The sequence below is a fragment of the Pseudochaenichthys georgianus genome, chromosome 24 (genome assembly GCF_902827115.2).
Source record: "Pseudochaenichthys georgianus chromosome 24, fPseGeo1.2, whole genome shotgun sequence".
NCBI lineage: Eukaryota > Metazoa > Chordata > Actinopteri > Perciformes > Channichthyidae > Pseudochaenichthys > Pseudochaenichthys georgianus.
This window is the reverse complement of record NC_047526.1, coordinates 30,416,494-30,436,851: the sequence shown is the minus strand read 5'-3', so window position 1 is coordinate 30,436,851 and position 20,358 is coordinate 30,416,494. Positions and strand designations below refer to the sequence as shown.

The 20,358-nt window shown below is 41.0% G+C and overlaps 1 protein-coding gene across 3 annotated transcripts in view; it reads right to left on the bottom strand.

Annotated features, from left to right (window-relative positions):
• Positions 1–4,810: 4,810 nt before the first annotated feature.
• The window catches only part of jag2b (jagged canonical Notch ligand 2b), a 56,521-nt gene continuing 40,973 nt past the window's right edge, over positions 4,811–20,358 (bottom strand). For all 3 annotated transcript variants that reach the window (XM_034075935.1, XM_034075936.1, XM_034075937.1), the window contains 14 exons: positions 17,188–17,350; positions 16,934–17,095; positions 15,720–15,833; positions 14,965–15,078; positions 14,051–14,164; positions 13,522–13,638; positions 13,211–13,238; positions 12,245–12,330; positions 9,678–9,791; positions 9,408–9,523; positions 8,171–8,428; positions 7,937–8,068; positions 7,630–7,780; positions 4,811–7,495 (listed from right to left, as the gene is read on the bottom strand). In XM_034075935.1, the coding sequence (XP_033931826.1) occupies positions 6,963–7,495; positions 7,630–7,780; positions 7,937–8,068; positions 8,171–8,428; positions 9,408–9,523; positions 9,678–9,791; positions 12,245–12,330; positions 13,211–13,238; positions 13,522–13,638; positions 14,051–14,164; positions 14,965–15,078; positions 15,720–15,833; positions 16,934–17,095; positions 17,188–17,350 (2,202 nt within the window). In that variant the 3' untranslated portion in view covers positions 4,811–6,962. The remainder of the gene's footprint in view (positions 7,496–7,629; positions 7,781–7,936; positions 8,069–8,170; positions 8,429–9,407; positions 9,524–9,677; positions 9,792–12,244; positions 12,331–13,210; positions 13,239–13,521; positions 13,639–14,050; positions 14,165–14,964; positions 15,079–15,719; positions 15,834–16,933; positions 17,096–17,187; positions 17,351–20,358) is intronic.

Genomic DNA, 20,358 nt, shown 5'->3' with positions numbered 1-20,358 from the left:
AGACACAAGCAGGACCAACAGAGAACAATTTAACACTGAGCAGTGTTGGCTTGCATAAGATATTACCAAGCCCATAAACAAGATTCAGCAAAGCCAAAACATTGACTTACAATAGCATGTTAGCACAAGCAGCATGTACTTACAGTTGTTGGGATGAAGCTGTTATCTTCGACATTATTAATCCTTTAAGGAAAGTCTTGACAGCAGAACGGGGGAAATAATAAGTACATTACACTGGCTAATAGTGAGTGTAGTATTAGCATGATTATCTCCTCCACAGAGCAGCATTTAGGCTACATAGTGCTAGCAGGCTAAGTTAACTATCATGCTAACGTTATATAAACATTAGAGTCGATTCTATAATCTAAAATTAAAGCTACGTTTGCAGAAAAGCAGCAGGGCATTGCACACCTGAAAAGAGCTTCCAAAGGGCGCACTTGATTTATGTTACAGCCACAGGAGTTTGTAACATGCAGGGGTGGAAGAAGGCCTCAGGTAGTAAGTGAAAGTCCTGCTTTCAACGTTTTACTGAAATACTTGCTGAATGCCAATTTCAGTATAGTATTATATCACCCCATTATGATTTTTAATGCAGTCATGTGAAGGCTTAAATCACTTTAAAATGTAAATTGTGCGCTGTTGGAGCTCCTTGTATTTACTCTATATAGCCTACTTGTTAGTTTCTTAATATATAACATCAATAACAACAATGCATTACAATTTGTTGGTGATTTATATTCTGAATTATTTATCTAAATCTGCAAAGTAACTATGTTGTCAAATACAATATTGTTATATTTGACATTATTAGATTCTTGCATACAAATCTGTATTTATTTATATGCATTGCTTTTATTAAATCTTTTTCAGATATTGGCATCAAAATGTGTCTGAAAACCCAGAGAATGTAAGTGTAGCTTTTTAAACGCTGCACATTAAGTAGCTTTAAATTGTGATGTACTATATTGTTACTAGCTTAAGAGTGGCTCCTTGAGGGTGTTTTACACTCCCTGGTGTCACTCATGCTAGGAGATGTGCAAATTGACCTTGCATATCACTGTATGGGGTGTTGGGTTGCACTGCACACTGTCACTTGAACATGTACAAACAGACATGCATGGAATATGCAGAGGGAAACATGGGAAGGAAAACTACATGATGAAATCTCAGAAAAGGACAGGGTCGAACCCACCGATTTTCCATCTGGCAGTCCATGTAAACATAGACTACGTGTGTGTCATATACATATTCAGGATATATAAGTTCATGTTTTGTGTCCTCTAATGGCTGCTTAAGGCCAGATTCTCATCAGCCAATAAGTAAAAATGTGCTGCCATCATGCCACTGCATGAGTGTGTGTGCATGCGTGCAAGTCTGAAGATATGCCATCATTCTTGCTGACGTAGGAAAGTAGATGCAGATTCACAGTTTGTCTAGCCTCCTCTGACCTTTGACTTCTCATTTTGCCCTGCACGAAAGCATGTGAGGTTTTAATGACTTCCAAAGCAGATCTGCTGCTGTTCCAGCAGGGAGACAAAAAAGGCTGGTCAATTAATAATATTTGTAACGTCAAATTTATTTTCCAGTATACTTTCACTAAAACTGAAATATGGGGCTTATTTTCCTGATTTAAGTTACCTCTCAACACATTTGTTTATTCACACACACACACACACGACCCTGAAAAGCTGCAACGACATTGCCAGGCTCCCAGTTGCACTCTCCCTCCCCTCTACCAAAGTGTTGCTCCCCCCACCTCCTGGTGCAGAGGGTACATGTGAGGGTTACTGCAGCGGCAAGGAAGACTTGCAGTGCCAGCACACACACACACACACACACACACACACACACACACACACACACACAACACACACACACACACACACACACACACACACACACACACACACACACACACACACACACACACACACACACACACACACACACACACACACACTTCCCTCTGTCATCCCACTGTGCCAGCTGCAGCACGCTGCCCACCAGCACGATGTCCCAAAAGGGCCATGCTTGGTTTGTGACTGTGTGTGTGTGTGTGTGTGTGTGTGTGTGTGTGTGTGTGTGCGTGTATGTGTGTTTAAAGGGACAGAGGGCTTAGCCTAAAATCCTGTCACCCAGCTGCTTCCACTGTCAGATGTACAGAGCAGCGACAGAGAGCACACAGTCAGTCAGTGCACTGCAGTCTGCAACCCTCTCTGCTTATACTGTAAGATAAATGAAGCACTCGTGTCCTCTACATTTTGGCTGTTTGTTTTTTTTGGTGTATGCTTTCAGCCATTTTGAGCTTGGTGCAGTAGTACTACGTGTTTACAAATGCTGAGATGTCCTTGGCTGTCGTAAGGAGCCACTTTTGGATTCTGGTGTCAGTTTACGGATGCAGTCTGGGATCAGAGGGTGGTGGAGGAGGGTACTGATGCTGCATGAAGACACTTGGCATCTAACTTGTACCAAGCTATGGCAATAACAAAGGTTTGATAATGATTAGACAAATTAAGGATCGAGTACAACAATTATTCACGTGAGATTAGTTTCGTGATGGGTTAACTTAATGCTGTACAGACTGGAAAGTCCATTTAGGCAAATTTAGGACCAGATAAATAAAACGTACTTGACTTGACAAACAATTTAGTTTCCAACTCTCCCAACTTAAAGTGTTTGGACTTTCCACAAGGCAACAACAGGAAACTCTTAATAGTGCATGATACACATATAAATGCAATACTGGAAGTAGAATATCAGCACACATTCATTTGACTAAGGAGAAGCACAACACCTTTTAGCTGGGTTACTATACCCCGAAGGTTTGGCGGTGTATTCATAAGTTAAGAAAAGACTATTCAAATCTGAATATTCAACATTATTAATGCTTATAGTCAGGGACTAGGCGTCAATCCTCAGTGAAAGTTGGTACCTAATAGCAAATACATCACAATAAAGACATTTGGAAACAAAACAAAGTATTCTAACATCCAAGTAGTCAATGTTTCTTTCTAAGATCAAATGATGCTTGGACTGCAGTATCAGGCACATTCCAAAGTATTATTACAGTCATCCACATATTAATATATCTGTAAACATTCATCATCTCCCTTCCGCTCTCCCCCAGCGACTACACCACTTCCTCAAAGCTGTGTAAGTAGATCCGGGCAAAGGAATGGTCCTATTAGCGCCAGCCAGTAGCACCCATGGGAGCCGGAAGGAAAAGTGTCCCACCACTCCGCCCGGCACCATAACATTACTCATGAAACATTCACATCCTTATGTGGCCAGGATGATCACGCCAGTCTCCCATTGGTGGAGACCGGATCGGCCCAGAACAGGAGATGAGGTTCTATTGGTGTGGTGGGAGAGAGGAGAGAGATGGTGGGAGGCGGGTGAGGTTATCACATCGATCGATCCGTCCTCAGCCCACACAGACGAGGGCAAGGACAGCAGACTTTCTGAAGATTGTTATACTTGTGTGAGTTGCAACAGTTAGAGGTCAAGTTAGATCTTGATGTGAAAATATATACTACTTTTTTGAGAGATGACAAACACATAAGAAATGTAGATTAATAAGCTAAGCAGAGCTAAATGTACTTTTGCCACAGCAGCATTACATTACATTGCATTTAGCTGACGCTTTTCTCCAAAGCGACTTACAATAAGTGCATTCGACCAGGAAGATACAAACTTGAAGAAAACAGAATCATTAAGTACATCAGGTTTGATAGAGCCAAAACATTTCAAGTGCTACTCAACTGGCTTTAGATAAGCCAGTGATTTGTTAGTAATTCTATCGCTCGCAGTGGAGTCGAAAGAGATGCGTTTTCAGTCTGCGCCAGAAGGTGTGTAAGCTACAGTTTCTGCTGTCCTGATGTCAATGGGGAGCTCATTCCACCATCTTGGAGCCAGGATAGCAAACCCACGTGTTTCTGCTGATGGGAACTTGGGTCCCCCTCGCAGTGCGGGTGCAGCGAGCCGTTTGGCTGATGCAGAGCGGAGTGCAGCCATCGAGACATTTTTGGTTGAATTTACCCCCGTTTTAAATATGCTCGTCTTATATGTTCTCCTCTAATGTGAAGTATTTTTTTTAGCATTTTCTGAACATTTGTAGTCCATGTTTAGAATACACTAAAGAGTAGGCAAGATATGATCTCATGTAGCATTTTCAATCAAGTTTTTCTAATTTATTATAATATTTTCCAACAATCACAAACAACCCCTTAAGGATTCCTTAACTGCTCAATGCTAGTTGCTGATTGTGTTAGCAGTGTGTGGTAAAACATCAATCTGGTGAAGTTTGAAATTAGGTTCATAGGAGTGGTTAGACTGAATCGAAACAGTACAAGAGACTTAAACATTATTTTTGAGCTGCAGATAGAGTGAGGTTATAATTATCAGTGTTTTTTTAGCAAACTCAAATTTTACATTAATTTAATAAATGTTTAGTATTAAAACATGATTCACTCGAGCTTTAAGGCATGGTTGGTGACATGGCGGCAAACTGTCGCTAAAAGATGGTATGTTTTCAATTTGTATCATAATACATGTATGTGTTGTGTTTAACATTACCACCAAGTAATGTTGGACTAAGCTACCGCTGATGAAAGTGATCCGATATGGTCAAAAGTGCCAGCATACTGCAAGTGGAAACCAAATATAACAAGCGTGATCAAGATGTGTCAAAACTGCTTTAATAAATAACTGGGATGATTATTTAGAACCATGAAACATCCACTAAGAATGGAAACCTTTGTATAAAATTAACGTATGTCCCTTGTAGAATAAAATGTATACAATATGCATATTCAGTTTTTAACACCAGCAGTGATGCATCTTTAATTCTTTATTTTGCTGTGTCCCATTTACAGAAAATACGATGCCTTTTTGAGACAGTGACAAGATATGAAAAACGGGTCATTTTGAACTGATTTGGTAACTTAAAAAAAAACCACACCTGCACGGTAGAAAACAAAAACTGCAAATATTGTTCCCTTCATTAAAGCCGTGTAACCAAACATGAAGCTAATGCATGATTCAACAATTGAACTACTGACATCCACATGCATGACACGCCAAAGAGTCATGGTGGACCGCTTAATTTTTTTAACCTCCATCCATCAAGTGTTTTATTCCAGAAATCTGTGATAGCAAAGCGACACAAGGAGAGCACTTTACTCAGGCGAATAAAACACGCCACTATACACCACACAACGTTTTAAAGAGTTACTTTCCTTAATATTGAAAACAAAACATAAATAGATGACCATTGATACACAAATAATGCATTACATTAAGGCACCTGAAACAAAAGGGTTTGTGACGGGTTTAGAAACAGTTTGAGGACTTTTTAAGGCTATAAATATTGGCAGTTTTGCAACACTGCCTGCCTAAAACTCTCTGAATTTTCTATATGCCAAATCATGATTTAACAACCAAAATCAGTGATACATCTTGTATTAGAAAAGGGGGGGAAATTACTAAAGTAAAAGTAATAATAGAATCAAAATAATAATTTAGAAGTTTAAATTAACTTTCTGTCAATAAAAAGCAGTGACCTCAGTTTTTTTTTGCCCTTTTTGATACATTTTTGACTACCAGTTCAAATATGACAGGGTTCAAATTCTATTTTGCAATGCAATTATGAAATATTAGGAACCGGAACAATCATTTATACATCTTCCTGTTCCTAATAAAGGTTTCCTTCAATAGAGAAAGTTAAGTGCAAAACAATTACAAAAACCGTAATTTCTTCTGACCAACTGTCGACCAAGGTCAATAAAAAAAAAAAAACGGAGGTTTAAGATAACGACCAAATCTAGTAATGATTACCAAATACATCATGAAAAATCCGGTTTTATTATCAAAAAAAAAAAGGGGTCCTCATTGCTTACCATTTCTAAACCCTTCAGAAAGTCCTTCATAGGTGGTACCTCACTGTAAAGGTTCTTAACTGTGGGACTCTGGATATGAAGTGTTATAAAACGTGCCTATTTCGACTGGCATAAATAAAAGGAATGACGTTGTAAAAAAAAATAAAAATAATATTAATCGTAATAACAATAATAATAATAATAATAATAAAAATGTGTGACTTGTCTTTAAGTTACTTATTTCAAATATACACAGCGACTCCTTTAGTATTTATTTACACATATATACAGAGTATTCATTTCTGTTTTGATCAAATACCTCGAATGGTCAAACTGGGCAGCGCGACTCGGAGCCTCAACACGGCGGCTCTTGAAAAGGCACTTGCTACCAACTCAAATACTGCAAAAGATCCTCAAACAGAGCTTTCAGCCAAGACAACTGAGAGACAGAACAAAAATGGAAGGCCACATAGTAGGCACTGGGGTTTCTGTCCCCTCTCCCCTCCAGGCCAAGTGTTTTGGTAAGGCTGGCGCATGACGGCCACAGGTGGATCGGCGGGCAAAGCCGGAAAGAAACAGAGCAAAGGAGGGTTTCTCTGTTACTGTGGCTGCAACAGTCCGTTTCCCTCAAAAACGTTGCTTTACTGTCCCTTTAAAGTGTATCTGCCCCACCACAGACACTGAACAGGAGCCTGCTGACAATTAAACAAAATCATAATCTGTAAACAAAAAAAAGTCTTTATACAGGTTTCTTTTTTTCTCCTTTCCGATGATTCATCGTTTTATAAATGGTATAACTCCATAAACAAAAAATGCAGGAAGCTTCTTTTGCCTCCTGAAAAAGTGTTACATTTCAGCTCCTTCTGTACATAATCAAAGAAAAATAAATGAACAGAAGCAAATTAGGATGTTCACTGTGATGTTCCTGAAGCAAAACTAATTTCAGGTGACAGTGAAAAAAACATGAAAACAAATCAAAAAGACTTATAAAAAACACAAAGCCTTTTTTCTTTCAAAAAGAAGTCCAAAAATAAGAATAGCCGCTGCCTTGCTGCTTCTCTCGCTTCCACATCACGAGTCCTTTGTTTAAATGTCTAATACACAATGGTCTTTGAGGTCTTTTTGACCAGTCAAGACGGCACTGACATTTTTCCAGCGGTTGTCTTTGGGGTTGTAGCCTGGGGTCCGGTGGGGCGCTTTGAGGGATGAGCTGGAGCTGTGCATGGTACAGATCACTTCCCCACTGGACTGCGATGCAGTCTTAGAGTACTTATAAACTGGCTGCTTCCCCGCCTCTGCTCCACCACACTCGTCTTCGAGTTCAAGCTCGCCTTCCGTCTCTTCCTCTTCCTCCTCCCCCTCGTCACATGTCCGATAGGAGGGGCCCATGAGCTTTTTGCGCTCCTGCTCGGCGTCCCTGTTGTTTTCCTTCAGCGCCTGCTGCTGCTGCTGACGTCCAACAACGAGCCGAAGCGGCTGCCATTGGTTGTTCACGTTATCATCGGAGGCTGTGTTCCTCTCACGCTCTTTTCTCCGTTTGCGCGTCCACCAAACAGATACGATGATGCAGAAGAGGCAGAGCAAGCAGAAGATCCCACATAGAATAGGCACCAGGTAATCTGTTGACATGAGGATGTACAAGGGATGAGTATATAGAATAGAAATCAGTAGAAAGTAGTGATAAGACACTGATGAGAAACTGATGGGACCCACAACAAACCCCTGTGGGACACCTTTGTTAATTATTACTCACCCACTGAGGGGGGCATGACTGGTGTTTCCACTTTGACCTCAATGACAGCCAACATTACGGTGCTGTTGTGCCGCTTGGACAACGTGCCCACTATAGCGCTGGCTGCCTCCCGGATAAGACTGTGGTCTGGAAGATCCTCTGGATGGAAAGACTGAAAAACCAAACCAGAGAACATTTAAGAACCGAGGACCTCAAACACTCAATCAAAATTGGGTTGTTTTGATATAATTGTACAAAGCAAAGAGTATAGTGGACAGTGGGTCATGCCAAGAAAGGCATAACATAAGAACTTGGATCATTTACTTACTATAGCCACCTCTACAGCGTCCTGATTCGACTGAGAGAGGTCACACAGCAGGAGAAGGAAGTGGTCCTTTGCCAAACCTCGGGTATCAGGAAGATACCTTAGCTCATGGCATATGTTCTCCACTGTTGTTCCCTGCAAGTTCACATACATACTTTTAAGGAACAATACAAAAGACACTGCTCCTTTAAAATGTAGCTTCAACAAGAAAATATTTTACATGAAGACATGACTCACTGTTGGTACTTTGTCTTTGTTGAAAATGAGTGTTATGCGGCCACAGCTGTTATCCAAATGCCCGGTGTTTGGCTGGCACTTGGTGGTTGCTTTTGGAGGTGAGGCTCCTGCCATGGAGCAAACCCCCCACTGATGGCAAGGGGGGGAGAAGCAGGTGAGGTAGCTGTGCTCCAGACACTGGCGTCCAGCCGGGCAGGACTGATGTCTCTGGTCTGAATCTGAAGTCTGGAGCCGGCAGGGACGACGACCACACAGCACCTGGTGTCATACAATGCAATACATTCACTTCACTGGCTTCCAGTTCGGTTCCGAATAGATTTTAAACTCCTTTTATTTGTTTTTAAGGCCCTAAACGGGCTGGCTCCGGCTTATATAGCTGACTTAATCCAGCGATACACCCCAGCCAGAGCTCTAAGGTCTGCCGACCAAATGCTGCTGGTAGTGCCGAAAACCAGGCTAAAAACTAGAGGGCACCGAGCCTTCGCAGCAGCTGGTCCCAGGCTCTGGAACACTCTGCCCTTACCTGTGAGGTCGGCCCAGACACTTTTAAATCCTCTCTAAAAACACACTTTTTCTCTCTGGCCTTTTAAAAGTGAGCAGAGCATGACATTTTTCATTTTGTATTTTAACTGTGTCTGCCTTTATATTTGTTGTTTTTAACTTAAATGCTACAAATTGCAATATGTTCCGTATATTTTTTATTCATGTAGTACAGCACTTTGGCGCGACCGAAAGTTGTTTTAAAATGTGCTTTATAAATAAACTTGATTTGATTTGATTTACATCTTCACATACATGTAACCACACACTTATAATGGTTTTCTGCATGTTGAGTTTTAATGACAGCCAACACATGTTAGGCATGATCTAATTTAAAGATATTACACTGTGGACTGTATTATTGTTGAAGCCATTTTCTCAATAAATGTATCGATTAGTTTATCTTTGAATCTTTCAGAAAATAGTGAAAAAAAGTCCATCGCAATTAACTAGAATTTAAGGCGATGAATATCAGCAAAACCATTTAATATTTGTTATTTTGACTTAAAGAAATTATGTATTGTGAGTTGCATTTTAAACTAATTATTATATATTATAGAGTTATTGTTTCGCCTTTTAACTCTTTTTTTCCTCGGAGCATGATTGCTTGCTGTCGTTTGTGTTTGTAATTGAGATGTAGCAGATATTTGCTGGCGCTGTATCTTAGTAGGGATGTTATTTAAGTAGGGCTGGTTACCTTTGTACATTCCACTTTGCCATTGATGCAATGGCAGCTGTTGCAGTCCTCCTCCCAGTGACTGCCATGTGGAAACTGCAGCCCAGCATAGCGGCAAGTCTTCCCAATACCTATAACTACAGACAGACAGGGACATGTTCAACTTCTGTAGCAGTAATAAGCGCATATATTACAGATTAAGATCAAATTAGGAACAATGGGTAGAAATGTTGACTCTATAAATCTTTTGATGGAGTGAATTATAACAGTAGATTGAAGATGTACGCTTACACTCTTGGCATCGGGCTCCTGCTCTACCGAGTGGACAGATGCAGCGGAAACCGTTGATCTCGTCCACACAGGAGGCACCGTAGGCACAGGGCGAAGACTGGCACTCGTTTATGTCTGTGAAGGTAAGAGGAGCATTACATTTAAGTTGGACACAAGGTAATGGATTCTAACATTTTAACTTATTTTAAACGCTCGGTCAAACCAGAAAGAGGAATGGCTAAATTTGCCTCATGTCTTCGCTAGGGATGCCAGCGATTATTCGAATATTCGTTAGTCTCCATAATCGAATATTATTTTTTTAAATCGATTTTATTTATATATATATTTTTTATTATTTATGTATTATTATTTTTTCTGGCTTAGTTTCAACCAAAATATATATTATAAATATATGCTAATAATAGTAATAGTATTAATAATTGTAAATGGCCATTGGTCACACCACCAGTTTGTTACTGTAAACTTGGGAGGAAGCCTGCGCAGAGCAGACTGCTGCTGCAGCACGCTCCACACCGCCCCCGCCCCCACCCCCCCTCTACCTCACACGTGCGACTAAAGATGAACAAAGCGGCAGGTAAAAAGAGTTCCTCCTTCCTAATCGATTATTATTCGCCAGGTCTGCCGAATAATCGATTTTGATCATGGTCAGTTTCTGGCAACCCTAGTCTTCGCATGTCTATGAACTTGACAACGTAGGAATTTTCTTATCGGGCTTGTAAATCATCTGCTGTAGCTAACTAGAAAACCGCTAACATGCTAGCATTAGTCATTTATGGGGCCTCTTTCTATATTACTGGGTCATACAAAATTGTCAAGTTACAGTTGGCTCGTTAGCTAAAGGGATTATAGGTTGACAAAATGTATGCAAACATATTTAAGCCACCACATCGACATTGTTTTCTGACGGAAGAGATTCAAAATGGATGTTCCTCCATTTTCTATTTTGCCACTGGCCTTAAAGAAGTCAAAATAACTTACTAATAGTAAACGGGGCAAATTGATGTGCCAGCAAATCCACAATACACTGTTTTTTTAAAGGAAATTTACTGATTTTGTTGCATAACTTTGCATTTTAACCGAATAAACTACAATTCTGCATGCATGTTTAAGCCTCTTTCTAGCAATTATGTGAATCATGTCATGAACACTCAAAACAGGTCAAGACCATGACGTTTCAGTTTGTGCAAATTAAGTCACAAAGCCAAACATTTAGAACATACAGTAGTTCGTCTGAGACCGACATTGTGTATGTTGGACTATGAACACATCTGCCATATAAGAAGCTCTTTGAACGACACGTATCAATTGTCCCTTCCCATAGAAATCACTGGGAACCGCTGCCATTGTCACCCAGATTCCACATGAACACAGTCGGGACGAGGATTCTCAAATTCAAGCCTGACAGAAAAGGTGAACGCTATCCGGCCGAAAACAAAGGAGCAGAGAAGAAGAATTTCAGGGTCACTGGGTAATTTGTCTTCCGTGTGTTTGTGTGACTGTGTGAGTATGGAGGAGGGACGGCCTCTGACCCCTGAGGCGTTAAAGGACCGAGAAAAAGGGAGAGGGCGGCGTCCTGGTCTTGCATTTAGGTGTCAATGTGTCCATCTCCTGCTGGTGCCCCCTTTTCCTTTCCTCTCTCCACCTATCCATCCTCCTAATCATACGATGGCTGTTCGGGTCTTGTGCACTATACGTCTGCTGTTTGCCCGTTGCAGCACAAATAAAGGAATTCTGATTCTGATTCAAAGGCATGTGAAGTGTTGGGAAAATACTGAATGTTCTCTTCCAATATCAGAGGTGCGCATGATAACACGGGCCCTACGTAGCTGTGTACGCAACAGGAAGTCTGATTACCTAGAAGAGCATCAGGGCTGTTTGAGGCATACGATAGCTCAGTCTGCGTACAAATGGCACGACTTTGCAAAGGCGTGCCATAGATACATCCGATTTTGCGTGCATATGATACTCCCACGTTACGTTTGTTATGAACGTATCTTGAATGTGTTTATTTTCTACATATCTTTGCCATTTATTTAACCCTAACCCAATAAGCTGCCGTGTCGTTTATTGCACCGCAAACTTTAAAACCGTCATTGGAACGGCGATCAAGCCTGAAGCCACAGAGCTCTTGGTTTTAATGTTTGAGGTGCAATATCAGCGTATCGTATGCACGCAAAATCGGACTTCTGCGTATCTATTGCACGCCTTTGCAAAGTCGTGCCATTTGTACGCAGACTGTGAGACCGGGTTGGATAGCTATATGATTAACATGATGATTCAGCCTCTATGGAGAGAGACATATGACAAGCATGCTCATTTCTGACGTGGAGCTAATCTGAAGTAAACATTGAAGACTGCTTTCTATTCCTCCATCTTGTGACTGTGTGACTCCCTCTCTTGGATATCAGCATGTGAAGGACACTGCTCAGGAACTAGTTGATGCTCTGTGTGTGAGGACTACTTCCATTCTGGAGAAGATCACAGACACATGGATCCTGACAGTGAAGATCAAGCCGGTGACGAGTGATATTTTTTCAACATGAAGTAACCATGTCTTCTTTACTCACTGATTCTGCAGTCTGGTCCGGCGAACCCAGGGGCGCACTCACACCGAAACCAGTTGACTCCGTCCACACAGATACCGCCATTGTAACTGAAGAGAGGAAAGAAATGAAAAACAGTATTTTATTTCACTGTTCAATATTTAAATGTGCATTCTGTTCTGTCACTTACAACATCCTCTGCATTATTTAGCTTATTATATTTATTTATTTTCTGACATGTATATAGTTGACTTCATCTGCATTACTTGCACTATTTTATTCTAGTCTATTCCACTCTGTTTCTTCCAACACTATTTTTACGTTTTATTGATTCATGACTTATCTATGATGATGCATTGTGGGAGGAGCCTGGGACTTAAGACTTTCATTGTCATATCTACACTTTAGCCACTGTGCACGTGAAGAAAAAAGCCTTTGAGTCTTTGAGTACAGGAGCCACATCCTTTCCAGCTGCAACAAAGCACATATTTTCTGTGTGTGTGTGTGATGGTGGAGATGGGGGGGTCACAAGGCTCAATTCAACTCATCAATACAAGCCTCCACCTTTCAGATGCTAATTGGCGTGTCCAGCGACTCCCCTCCCCTCCTCTCATCATGCTTCTCCTTCCATTCCTCCTCAAAGCCCGACTCCCCCCCCAGGTCGAACGGGAAGAATGGACACGTACGCCCTCCCCCCAACACCCCCCCGCCACTCCACCCCCCCACCTGCATTCACCATGGGGTAGGTGGGACTGTTGTCCTCCTCCCTAAAAAAAAAAACCTCTCGCCACCTTTCTCTGTCCCATTGAATATCGAAGACCCCCCTCCTCTGAGAGATGCCCCTTTGAGGCTTGATTTAAAGACAACTTCCACTGCTGTTAGCGGCCCTTCACCCCTCCAGCCTGCGAGCTCTGTGTGAAGTGTGGAGATGAGGGAGAGCAAGGGGTGTGTGGGGTGGTGGGGGTTCATGATGTAGGAGACTGTACTCACCATGGATGAGGGTTGCAGTCGTTTATATCTGTTGAAGAGAACCACAAAGAGACACTTAGAGATAAGTTGTTACAGCACCATATGTGTGTAATTGTTCCAGTGTCTTTATAACATTTTTGGATATTATGGAAGATAAAACATCTGCTATCAAGCATTTTTACTGCGTTTCTATTTGCAGTCTTAGATAATTATATTTAGCATGTTAAATAACTGGGCATTTAGGGCTTAAAAAGGCATCACAAGTACATTTATAGCTGTAAGTATGACGACTTTAATGTCAGTGTCCTGCAAGTCCACATAGAGAAACTCACTCTGGCCGCAGGTGGGGCCTTCCCAGCCCTCTTTGCAGATGCAGGTGAAAGTGTCTCCTCCTCCCACACAGGTCCCACTGTTGGAGCAAGGACTGGAGGCGCATGTGCTGTTCTTGGCTGTGGGAAGAGAGGAGGCATTAGTCAAGGATCACATATCCAAAATACAGAAATAGTATCAACGGGATGCTTGCACTTAAACTCAAATTAAGGCATTTCAAATCGGTCTGAATCCATAATATTGCAAAGAAACAATCCTGTCATTAAAAGTAGGCTTGTAAGGAGCAGCTGATAGACGGTATAGACATTACCTGGAGGAGCTGTATGTCGTGGTGCATGTGTGGAAGGGGCTTTACATTGAGTGCTTGACATCAACTCGTTCTATATATGGTACAGCACTCAATAACGAAATAACAAGCTAAACTGTTACTGTGTTGTGTCCTCGAATATACTATCTGTACTAGTAGTTTAAGCAATCTATTAATATCTGATTTCAATAGGTTATGTAATCGAAGCAGTCCTCAGGCCTCACCCGTGTTGCAGGTGTTTCCTCCCCATCCAGGAGGGCAGGCGCAGCGGAAAGCGTCTACGTGGTCGTAGCAGGTTCCTCCGTTACTGCAGGTGGTCGCGTCACACTGGCTCTCACCTGGTCAGGAACACAGAGGTCAGACACTTTGTAGAACTATTCATAACATCAGTAAGAAAAGACACTTCTTATGCTTGTGTTGAGATACATTTAGTAAAGTACTGGCCTTAAGTACAACTTTGAAGAGCTAGTAGTTAAGCTGAACATTACAAATTCCATGCTACTCCACTACAATTCAGAAGAAAATAAATTCAGAAAGTCTACTACATGTATGTGTAACTTTACTCAATTTCACGATTCATATATATATGGGGGCCTGTGGTGCAGTGGGTTGTGCGTAGGATCAGGGGGTCACAGGTTCAAACCCCACTGCAGTCAGCATGTCGTTGAGTCCCTGGGCAAGACACTTCACCCCACATTGCTCCTGTGCCCACAGTATTGAGTATGTAAGTCGCTTTGGATAAAAGCGTCTAACAAGTGACATGTAATGTAATATTCAGATTAGTGATAAAAGAATAGAATAACAAATAATAAAACCCGACGGTATATATAGTAGAAATATTTATCTCCTCCATTAACAACATTTTAATGCATCAAAAAGTCTAATCTATATTATTCTGAAAAGGGCCGTCGCGCAGTACTAAGGACTTTTGCTCAAGTAAAACATTTAATGCAGGACTTTTACTTCGCTGCGGTAATAATACTTTCAGTTCAACAAAGATCTGAGTGCTCCGTCCACCTCTGTTCTTGAGATCAAATGTACTCCTAACATACAAAGACGTGTAAGCATGGTGGCGTCTGTGCCTCAAAAGCCTGCAGAACATAAACACACACATTAACACAGACTCGACATAACTCACGGGAATGGCAGGTCTTGCCCTTCCAGTTGTCGGCACACTCGCAGTAGAAGTCGTTCACCAGATCCACGCAGCGCCCGCCGTTCTTACACGGGTTGTGTCTGCACTCGTTGACATCTGGAGGAAGGAATACATGATAATAAAAAAAGCTTTATTTATATAGCTTTTCATACAACACATGCAGCTCAAAGTGCAAGTTAAAAATGAACAAGAAATTCCCCTCAGATTATTTGTTAAGAACTTTAACGAACATGCAGCAAAATATAACACGTTATCAGGTTAATAGACACAAGGAGGTCAAATGTATGATAATACAAATAAAATAAATAACTGAATCGATGCAGCAATATAAAACCCCATAAAAAAACTTAACATATAGGTACAACAGAAATACAAAGATAATAGTAATAAAAATACCATTATTTTAATAAAGGTTAAACGATTAAGAAATAAAAAAGACCAACGTAAAAATAAATACTGCTATTGAAGCATGTTAGATTAATAAAATAAGATAACATCCTTTAAGAAAAAATATATATAAAAGGTGGGTAAATAATAAAGACTAAAAGAACATTTAAAGTGGCGGGTTGCTAATAAAAAGCTAATCTAAAAGGACATGTCTTTAGCTGGTGATGACGGGACCTTTACCAAACGTGTCTTCCATTTAGAGGAATACACAGAAGCTCTTCTGTAAACTATCTAAAGGCTGCGCGGTCGAAGGGAGCTGCAGTGAGTTATGTTGCAGCCGATGAACTCACTGAGGTCACAGAGTCGACCCTCCCAGCCATCGGGACAGACGCACTGAAACGACTTCACTCCATCGATGCAGGTCCCTCCGTTCCCACAGGGGTTGCTGGTGCAGTCGTTGATATCTAAAAATAGTCGAGGGGGAAGTTAGATGGATTCAACGCTTTTGGAAGTAGTAAACATTCAGACTAGATTACTACACGAGTAACACTTTCAAACGCTCCCCGTTTAGAATTTATAACTGGTTCATAAACACTTCATACATGTTTATTAAAGCGTATGCATCATGCCGTTTTTATTAGTTCACAATAGCTGTAAATCCTTATGGTATGGACAAAGCTTTGATATATTGTGTTCACATTTAAAATGATTTTATACAGGTTTCAACACTTTAAAATACTTATTTCTGCTTATACCATTATTTAACATACATTTGAGTGTTTGACATTATACTTTGTTAGAAACTACCTATTGTTAATTTTCAATGATGAAGTTAAAAACATGTTACAGTACCCTCTTCATTTTTCAAATTTAAGTATGTTGTGTTCGGGTCTCCCGTGACCCGTTTCAAGTTAAAATTATATAATAACTAAGCTCTAGTTTTTTTTATCGGAACAAGGCTTCGTGATATCCTGCACAACAGCTGAACACTACAAAACAGATTTTGACCATTTTAGCCAAGTCTGAAGGTCTCTTAAAAAAGAGTATAATTTGGTGTTGGGGTCTGGGGAGACCCCGCAGAATTGTTGTGGGTGACTCGGATCAAATTTGGCCCAATCAAGATTCATCTTTGACTTTATAAACCCCTCCCCCTTTTTCAACTGTAACAATCATTTTAAACTTATTTTGGGGAGATTGTATTCTAATATTAGTCTACTATAGTCAGATAATGTAATGATCCACTGTAGGAAATATAATGAGTGAATTGAATCACATGTTTAACTTAAATATGTGGTGTAATGTTTTTTGGATCGTACGGTTATGAATGCATAATAAGTTAGTTATGATTTAGATGAAATAATATTGGATGATAATCATTATTTTTGAGTGTTTTGGACTGAGATAAATCCTGGGTCAAAATGTACCCGCGAACGGTAACAGCTTTTGAACACAACACAAGGGTTCATCATTTCAGGAATCTTTGCAGGAAGAACTACACGTTTAGTTTCAGTTGTAGGCACGATACAAAAGAGGTCGACATCTCAATGCAACAGTCTCTACGTACTCTCATGGCAGTAGATGCCGCTGAAGCCCGGGTCACAGAAGCAGGAGAAGTTTCCGGCGGGCTGGCTGATGCATCGTCCTCTCGGCCCGCAGACGTTTGAGGAGATGTGACGCACTCCGGCTGAGTCGTTGGTCGCCACGGCAACAGTGCAGCTGTCAATCACTGAAGGATAAAAAGAAAAACGGTTCAAATGCATAACTTTTCTTTGAGTCGTTTGTTCAGTCCTGGTATATCTTTGCAGACCGTTCGGTCACCTTGACACGGGGCGGTGTGGCAGTTCTCCTTCAGACGCTCGCAGGTTTTCCCCTCGAAGCCTTCGGGGCAGGCGCAGTAGAAGTCCTGCTCCATGCTGTGGCACTGGGCCTCGTTCTCACAGGGGTTCGGATCACACGCATCTGAGGGGGTCCAGCCAGAGATCTGAGGAAACCAAGACGAGAGAAAGATTACTTTACAATAAGGGCGACACAAAGAACAGACATTTCTTTAAAACTGCACAAACCAATATTTGATATGAACTCTTTATTAAATCCCTGTCGGTTCATCATCATGAGTGACACCGATTACCTAGTATTTAAGTGTATTTTTATTTTGGTTAGAAGGCAGACAAAGTGAGAAAGTAACTGCCTCCATCTGTTTATTGCTTTCACGAGTTGGTGCAGACGTAAACAGAGCCAAACCGAGTGTAAATATTGAGACTCAGATTCACCAGGTGCTCAGAAACACAACTCCAAAGGACGCTAGTGTTAATCCACGTCTAATGGGTGTGAATTATCATATTTGTTCACCTTAACATATCAATGTTGTGTCCAAACGTGGCAATAATCAATACATCGAGGCTTTAGTATGATTAGGAAAGTAAGCCTTCCATTTTATATTTATTTCTATAAGAAAGTAGATCCAACCGATTGGACTATTAAAAAGTTCCATCACTTCATTTCCAATTAGCAGCTCCACTAGATTAGTGCGTTAACTTGCCAAAAGCCACTCACTGACATGGTTCTTAACTCGTTATTAAAACAAGCGAAGATGCAAGTAAAGCCAAACGAGCAGATGTTAAGTCGGTGCAGGTGACGGCTTAGCTTGGCTCGCGCCTCCGCCGCAGTTCAGAACAAATGGAAATTAGGCGGACGAGCAGAGTAAGCCTCAGAAACTGTCTCTAAGCTCATCAAGGGAATCTACGCTTTTGGTTTTACATCCGTGTGCCCCGCTAAATCTGGCGGGATTACTCTGAGACAGAAGCATGACGGAACAGAGGGAGCATGTGTGAGGAAAAACAGCCCATTATGAGCGCAAATATTGACTCTGGTCCAACATGGTGCAGAGCCGCGGTGAATACAATGAGGATCAATCATCCGTCGTACCACCGTGACAGAAACGAGACTGACATCTTTTCCCTTTTCTACCTGCAGCGACTCCCGAGGTCTGAGGACAAAATCTCACAGTGTATGTAAACAGAAGCCTACTGTGCGTAAACTCCGTGTTGCACCCCTTCCCATTTAAGGCGCTGAACGTAGCGTTGGGGTAGGGTGAGGTCTGCGGTCACACACAGTTTATTTTACCTTAAGTGTTTTCGGACCAGATACATTTTTCTCTTTGCCTATTTGCCTGTGTGTGGTCAGGGGAGCGTGTCTGAGGGCAAGAGCGTCGATACATCTTCAGCACATTAACGCGACTGTTTGGACTATTCGCAGCACAAGGGACATTTCTCATCGCGGCAGATCGAGGCTTTATTTATAGCAGAAAGCCACCAGGCAACGTCATGAATTACTTGAGGTCAACTATAAATACATTCTGCGATAAAAAACAGACTTTTGATGGTCGATAGCAACATTAAATTACTCTGGATATTTGAAACTAAACGTGTAAATCCTTAAGGAAACAACTAGAATACTGATTATTTAAGAAAGCAAATGCATGTTGGAGCCACTTTATCAAATGAGGTCCTTTTTTAACCTTTAAAAAAAGCAGTTCACATACAGTATCATTGTGAGGTCCATATAGTAATTCATCGGGAGCTCTTGATCACATCTCATCATTTTTAAAAGCATGGGTGATTCAATTTGTCATATCTATGTATTTTTCCCTCAGCAGTTTTTTAGTACTTTCTGACAATTTCATGGACTCTAATTGCAGTTAAAGATGTGGTTTAATGGAAACCTCTAGAAAGTTCAGAAATAAAGCCGTTGGGTGGTTACCCCTTAAAGGGGCCCTATTATGCTCATTTCATGTTCCTATTTTGTGTAAACAAGTGTGGGAGAGACATTCCCACTGGAGTTTCAGCCTTTGCAGACCCTTTACATGCAAACAAATATATATACACAACACATTACAGGAAAGAAGAAACCCCCGAAAAAACAAAATAGGGCCCCTTTAACCCTGCTATCGTCTTCGTCCCCCCCCCCTCCTTACTTTGGTGTTCGGCCCTGTTTTAACTGCTATTACATTAACACAAAAACCATTCATCATCACCACATTTCCTTTAACACCCTTTCAAACTGTACATATTGTGTCAGAGTACTGGCACACATGAACATCTGCAGTAAATATACAAAGAACAGACACTGGACATGTATTGTGTGAGCCAGGTGTGATCCATGTGGGGGAGGGGCACATAAGAGCGGGAAATGTGTCAAATTGTTGTGTGTGTGTGTGTGTGTGTTTCACATGGGGAGATTGGGCACATAAGGGGGGACACACACATCTAGAGTATGTGTGTGTTTTATCTGATCCGGATGGTTACCAATTCCTTTTCTTTTTAACCGGGAACACCACGGGTTTTACAAAGTTCATCCAAAATGCAATGAAAGTGGTGATCAGCATTATCATATGTTCAAATGTCTCCTGTGAAGGATATCATGAAGCCTGAATGTAATCGAATGTAAAACAAAAAAGTGATGATTGATGAAAGTAGTGAATCGGTCAGATTTGACCCGAAGACAACAGGAGGGTTAAACGTATACAATAAAGATAAAATGCATTACAAAGGACGTCACTTTCTTTGCAATGATGCTACCATTTTCTTATTTGCAGCACAGGATGAAAAAGATACCAGTAGGCATTATTCATAAATCAAAGTATTATAGTTTTGATCCAACTGGGTGAACTTGAATGTTTGTACCAAAGTAGAGTTTAAAAAAACAAAATGACGTCATAATTTCAATCTGTTGGTGGCGCAAAAAGAAAACACCAGGGCCCAAATCATTAGGGTTCATTACTATTGTGATATGAGAGTCTAAACCTCCATCAAGAGGCTGGTGTTGAATTACAGGCTGTTTTTAACATTATTCAGACTCAGCTCTCTGAACTAAAGCTTCTTTTAAATGTTGATAAAACCAAGGTAATGCTCTTTTCTAAAGCTAAAAAGACACCAGAGCCTGTTTTAGATATTGTAACTACGCAAGGAACAAAACTAGAAGTTGTTGCCT